This window comes from Cebus imitator, unplaced genomic scaffold (genome assembly GCF_001604975.1).
Source record: "Cebus imitator isolate Cc_AM_T3 unplaced genomic scaffold, Cebus_imitator-1.0 Scaffold273, whole genome shotgun sequence".
Classification (NCBI taxonomy): domain Eukaryota; kingdom Metazoa; phylum Chordata; class Mammalia; order Primates; family Cebidae; genus Cebus; species Cebus imitator.
Window position 1 is genome coordinate 1,784,653 of NW_016107588.1, and position 7,304 is coordinate 1,791,956.

The 7,304-nt window shown below is 39.0% G+C and overlaps 1 protein-coding gene across 1 annotated transcript in view; it reads left to right on the forward strand.

Moving 5' to 3' along the window:
* The first annotated feature begins 1,056 nt into the window (after positions 1-1,056).
* PASD1 (PAS domain containing repressor 1) overlaps positions 1,057-7,304 on the forward strand; it is a 66,418-nt gene continuing 60,170 nt past the window's right edge. The window contains exon 1 of the mRNA XM_017500885.2: positions 1,057-1,084. Coding sequence (XP_017356374.1) covers positions 1,057-1,084 — 28 coding nt within the window. The remainder of the gene's footprint in view (positions 1,085-7,304) is intronic.

Below are 7,304 nucleotides of genomic sequence, written 5' to 3' on the forward strand. Positions count from 1 at the left end.
GAACCCCAAGTTTGATTCACTATGGTGGTATCTTTTCTCCTTCACCTAGAGAACATGCTGAGACAGGCAAGCTTCCTGTTTTCTTCTTTTGTTGGTGGGAGGATTTTTTTTTTTCAATGTAATGTTAGCCTTTGAGAGTCCTGGCTACATGTAGGGAGACGTGGTGAGTTTTAGTTTCACTTCCCTGTTTGGGTTATTTTTTATCCAGTATATTGTTTTTCAATGTAATGTTAGCTTCTGGAAGTTCTGGCTATACATAGGGAGAGGTGGTGAGTTTTAGTTTCACTTCCCTGTTCGGGTTATTTTTTATCTAAGAGAGCATTAATGCCAAGCACAGGTTCATGTTTTGTGCTCAGTACCTTTTCAGTGTTTGACTCCCTGAGGTTTCCCTTACTTAGAGAACATTTAAAGGATGTTTGCTATATTTTATATCACTTTTTGTGACAAATATGTATTGCGATGCCATTGACATCTACTTTGAGGCTTTGGCCTTGAGGTGATGTATGAGTCTAATTGCACAACTCAAAGCAGAGGACTTCAGTGATTTCAGGGCCATTGTTTTATATGCCAAGGATATCTGTGAACATCAACAATAATGCAGATTTTCCCTTTTGTGGCATGGGCATGAAGCTTTCAAACTACATCTGTCTTCATTTCCTCAAATTTTCTCAAAGTTAGTGAAAGTTAAATAAATTTAAGGGTATATAACTAAAACTACAAATATTTGTTTCTTTGGATGAAGTGGTGTAACCACAGAATGTTTTTGTAACTTTTACAAATATATGCTTCATTTATAATGTTATTGTCAAAAATATTCATTGGGGATTACACAACAAAGCAAGTCTTCAACATCTACATAAACATACGAAAGTGTTATTGGTGCTTAATGAAATTCTGTCTTTAAAAGAAGTAGGCATTCCTTGAGGGAAAAGTGTTACGCAATTGAGAATTTTGATTAGTCTTATTGCTTTACCGTGATTCATCGTAGATTGATTTCTTAGTAAAATGTTTCTTCACTTTGATTTCAGGAGTCTTCCTTATACCACTGAATAATGAATGAAGATGAGCGAGAAAAAGAGAAGAGGTATGCATTCATAATTGACTGACATTTTTCTCAAAGCCCTCTCCCTTGTCCTCTGTTCCCATTTCACGTCTAGCAAAATCCTACTTCCTCAGGGAAGCCTAACTCACTCAGAGAAATATGAACAGACACTTATGAGGCCCACAAACATATGAAAAAATGCTCATCATCACTGGTCGTTAAAGAAATGCAAATCAAAACCACATTGAGATATCATCTCACACCTTAGGATGGCGATCATTAAAAAATCAGGAGACAAACACCGCATGTTCTCACTCATAGGTGGGTGTTGAACAATGAGAACACGTGGACACAGGGAAGGGAGCATCACACACTGGGGTCTGTGGTGGGGAACTAGGGGAGGAACAGCGGGGGGTGGGGAGTTGAGGAGGGATAACATGGGGAGAAATGTCAGATATAGGTGAGGGGAGGAAGGCAGCAAACCACATTGTCATGTATGTGCCTATGCAACAATCTTGCATGTTCTTCACATGCACCCCAAAACCTAAAACGCAATAAAATATATTTTAAAAAATCAGGAGACAAACAGATGCTAGAGAGGATGTGGAGAAATAGGAACACTTTTATACTGTTCTGTTGCTGGGAGTGTAAATTAGTTCAACCATTGTGGAAGACAGTGTGGCAATTCTTCAAGGATCTAGAAATAGAAATGCCATTTGATCCAGCAATCCCATTACTGGGTATATACTGAAAGGATTATAAATCGTTCTGTTATAAAGACACATGCACACATATGTTCATTGTGGCACTGTTTACAATAGCAAAGACCTGGGACAAACCCAAATGCCCATCAGTGATAGACTGGACAAAGAAAATGTGGCAGATATACACCATGGAATACTATGCAGCCATAAAAAAGGATGAGTTCATGTCCTTTGTAGGGACATGAATGAATCTGGAAACCATCATTCTTAGCAAACTGATACAAGAACAGAAAATCACCACATGTTCTCACTCATGGGTGGGCATTGAACAATAAGAACATATGGACAGACAGAGAGGAGCATCATACACTGAGGTCTGTTGTTGGGGTAGGGGAGGGACAGCAGGGGCGGTGAGGTTGGGGAGGGTTAACACGGGGAGAAATGCCAGATATAGGTGACGGGGGAATGGAGGCAGCAAACCACCTTGCCATGTATGTACCTATGCAACAATCCTGCATGATCTGCATATGTACCCCAGAACCTAAAATACAATTTAAAAAAATGTGGTTTCTCCAGTGGTTTTCTTTATAACCCTCAGCCCAACTCTATAATACTTAGCACATTACCTATTTACCTAACAGCCCTCTTCCTCAAACTGTGTCCTCCATGCCTTGCCCAGTGGCTGCCTAGAGCTGACTCTAAATAAATGGTTAACAAATAACTGACAAGTATACAATCCCTGATATGTTTTGAGCTTTGGCTTGCCTACAGCTTAAATTCGTTTATGTTTGAGAAGATTAAATTAACTTATTTTTTCATATCAAACTTCTAAAATAAATTTAAGTACACTGATGAGAAAGCTTTTGTCAAAAGTTTTCAGTATGATCTGTGGTTTTTAAAAGTTAAACAAAAACTCAATTAGCATTTTACAGTTCAGTCTTCTGAAAAGCAGCATTGGCTTTGAAGAGCCTCTTGAGTAATTATAGACCATTTAGAAAAAATTTTATTTTATCAGAAACGCTCTTGTTAAAACAGGTAATAATATGTGGTGGAACAAAGGCCCAGCATTAAATTCAAATTAATTTGGACTTACTTTATGTAATTCTTAGGCCACTGTGCCAGTTACTGTGCTGGGCTTTGTTCTGGAAGAGATGAAGAGACAGATATGGTCCCTACCCTCAAGGGCCCCACAGCAAAGGGAGATGAAGTTGGCTTTCATTTCCTTATTTTAATAATGATTCTTATTGTTGCTCTATGGGTAATCAAGGGACTGGATTTTTGCTCAGATATTGACACTAACTTCTCCTTTTCTCTCTTCTCACCTTCTATTGTTCCATCATCTGAATTCCATGCCTGACCCTTGCCATTAGTAAGCCTGACAGGTTTTCTTTTTCTCAATTAGGGATAAATCTGATGAATCCCAAAAGTCAAAGAAGTTCCAATTGGATGCTGTCTTGACAAGACTGCGCACAATACTGCAAACTCATGGCTATCCTGTAAAAGGAGGCAAATCTAAAACATCACAGGGCACTACTACCCTTTTACAGAAGGAAAAAGGTTTGATTTGTTCAGCCTGTGCCATACTTATAGATTTTCAATTAGCCACATTGAAAATTAGCTGTGAGTGGGAAAATTTGGTCTCTCACTTTACTTTAGTCATTTTCTGGGAGGGATTAATGATTAGAGGAACTCTTGAAGTACCTTCTAATACACAGATAGTTTGTTTCTTTCCATTCACAAGTTTGTATATGGTTGAGACTTAAAATCTGATTGAGATTTATGCAAAAGTGGACCAAGGAAATGAAAATTAATGGAAGCATATGTGGGAAATAATGCAAATTTCTGTATCTTAAGCACTTAAAGGCATGTGGTAAATATTGCCAAGGGAAACATGGCCCCGAGGTTGTAAAATATTACCTGTAATATTTTAAGGTTTAACTTAGAAGGTTTAACTCAACACATCTGAGTGGGTCATGCCCATAAATATGTAAATATGCTGTAATAATCTCTTACCTTAAATTTTTTGACCCCATGATACCTCCAGGTATTACCCTATTTATGTGTCCTCCTTCACAGAAAAGCTTACTAAAATGATTTTATAGGCCCTGTTTCCACTGGCTCACATCCCATTCTTTCTTCAACCCACTTCACTGAGGCTTTAGCTCCTACCATTCTAATACGACTACTTTTGTCAGGAATACCGGTAACCTTCACATTGATGAATTATTTGGTCCTTTAACTATACTCATCTTTCTTTTTCTTTATAACAAAATATTTACCTCTTCATTTTAATCAAGTGATTAGAAAATACATGAACAAATAATACATGGGGCAGATAAGTGTGGTGAAAAGAGAGTTGGTTTGGATGAGAGTTGAGAATTACTGCCTCATTTTGAGTGAATTGAGTAATTTTCCACACTTCTAGACTCTTCAAAAACATTGGACCTGTGACCACTCTCTCCTTTTTGAAACACTTTTCTCTCAGCTTCTGGGACAGCACAATCACCAGGTTTCTTTTCTGGTTCACTGGAGTATTGGTCCACTTTCACGCTTTTGGTAAAGACATACCTGAGCCTGGGCAATTTACAAAAAAAGAAGGTTTAATTGGACTTACAGTTCCACATGGCTGGGGAAGCCTCACAATCATGATGGAAAGTGAGAGACACATCTTACATCGCAGCAGGCAAAAGAGAGATTGAGAGCCAAGCGAAATGGGTTTCCCCTTATCAAATCATCAACTCTCATGAGATTATTCACTACCATGATAACTGTATGGGAGAAACTGCCCCCATGACTCAATTATCTTCCACCAGGCCGCTCCCTCAATCAAGTGAGAATTATGGGAGTACAATTTAAAATGAGGTTTGGGTGGAGACACAGAGCCAAACTGTATGAATTGGCCACTCCTTCTCTGTGTATTTTTACTTCTTCCTCGCCTTTCAACTTCTAAACAGGGGTGTGCCTATGGCTCTGTCTTTGGACTTTTTCCTCTTTTATATTTACACAGTACTCATTTTCCACATTATCTCATCTATTCCCTTGATTTGAAGTGTTATGTAGATGTCAGTGACATCCACTTTTAAAATCTATCTCCAGCCCTGAATTCCTACTTGAGCTCCATACCTGAGAATCGCACTTATAAAATCATCAAAAGAGTTTTCTACATGATGTCTTCACTTGGATATTAAACAGAAAGGTTAACATGGCCATAAAGGAACTGTTGATTCTCCTCCACTGGATTGGCTCTCTCATCCCCACTTCTGGTTCTCTTCATATCAATAACTGGCAACCACCAGTCATTCTGCCAGCTGCACAAGCACAAAGTCTAGAAATCATTCTTGTTTCCTCCACTTCATTTACCATCTTATCCAATTCCTCTGAAATTTTTTTTAGCTTCTACCTCTGCAATATGTTTCATATCTATACATGTCTCACCATTTGTGTAGCCTTGATGTACCACCCAAATCCAGGCCACCATCATCTCTTACTTTTTTTTCTTTTTCTTTTTTAAATTGACCAATAAAAATTGCATGGATTTATGGCATAGAACATGGTGTTTTCATATATGTATACATTGTAGAATGGCTAAATCAGCTAATTGACATATGTATTATCTCACATACTTACCTTTTTCTGATGAGACCACATAAAATCTACTCTCTTAGCAATTCTCAAGTGTACAACATACTGTTATTTACTATAGTAACCATGACATGGAGTAGAGATCTTGAACTTATTCTAACTGAAATTTTGTATTCTTTGCCCAGCATCTCCCTATTCCCTCATCTGTTACTTTTGATGAAGGTTCATAGCTAGATTCTGCTTCTACCTTTGCTCCCCACTTTATTCTGTTTGGAACAAATAGTCGTAGAGATCTTGTAAAAACCTACCATGTCACTCTCCTGCTTAAAAGCACTTCATGGGCTGGGCTCAGTGGCTCACGTCTGTAATCCCAGCATTTTGGGAGGACAATGTGTGTGTATCACCTGAAGTCAGGAGTTGAAGACCAGCCTGGCTAACATGGTGAAACCCCGTCTCTACTAAAAATGCTAAAAATTAGCTAGGTGTGGTGGCAGGCACCTATAGTCCCAGCTACTCGGGAGCCTGAGGCAGGAGAATGGCTTGAACCCAGGAGATGGAGTTTGCAGTGAGCTGAGGTTGCGCCACTGCACTCCAGCGTGGGAGACACAGCCAGACTCTGTCTCAAAATAATAATAATTAAAAGCACTTCGTGTTTCACTCAGAATAAAATATCAGTTTCTTACCATATACCCTACATGATCTGGCCCTTCTTATCTCTCAGGCTTCATTTCCTACTACTTTACCCCCTGATCATCCCACTGCAGCCACTCTGGGATCCTTTCTTTTCTTTAAATAGGGAAAATTATTTCCTGCTTCATGTTGCACTTACTGCTTCATCTCCCTGAGATGGTTTGGTCCCATGTCTTTACATAGTTGCTTTCTTGTCAATCAAATCTGACAAGTTTGACAAATCTGACAAACAGCTCAGATGTTACCTTCCTAGTAAGGCTTTTCTTGATCACTCATTCTTACCAATTATTGTATGTGCAGAAGCTGTACCAATTATTGTACCTGAAACTGTCTGTTCTGTTGTCTATGTGTTGATTATCTGTTCACACTGCTCCATCATTCTGTAAGATACAAAAGAACAGTCACTTTGTTTTTCTTGTTTATACTGTTTCCTGAACCTCTAAAGCAGAATATGACCCACAGCAGGAGCTCTGTAAACATTTGTCAAATAAATGAATAAAAGAGGCTCAGTTTAACAAATACAGAATCCCTGCTATGACTTAAGCACCATGTCAGACATTGGGGATATGATGAAGAATTTGTATGATACGCACTGTAGAGGGTAAACAAAAACAAGTTCATGGGTAATAGTAAAGTAGAAAAGTCCTTTGTGGTTTATTTATAAAATACACTGGTTATCCTTTCTTGGCAATATATGGACTTCCCTATTGTTTTATTTCTTTGAAGTATAGGAGATGAAAGTTATTAAATGGAACTGGAAGGCAATGGATAAATTTCTTCAGAAGTTGACTACGGAAGAGTGTCATGGTTGTTTTCTGAATTTGAAGAGCTGTGCCTAGAATTGAGTCTCCAAACTGGGACAGTGGTCAGGATCACTGATCTTGAAGCATTTATGCAGTTGGCATGGCCTACTTTTCATGTTATTCCTATTTCACACCCAGTTACACACCCTATTTTTTACATTGTACTTTAAGGTCTGGGGTACATGTGCAGAACTGGCAGGATTGTTCCATAGATACACACATGCCATGGTGTTTTGCTGCTTCCATCCCCCCGTCACCTACATCAGGCATTTCTCCCAATGTTATCCCTCCCCAACCTCCCCAATCCCAGCTATCCCTCCCCTATCCCTTCATACCCCAACACACTCGATTATGTGATGTTCCCCTCCCTGTGTCTATGTGTTCTCATTGTTCAACACCCACCTGTGAGTGAGAACGTGCAGTTCCACACCCTATTTTTATTCCCTCATCATTGAGGGCTCTAAAGCTCTCCTTATGCATGGC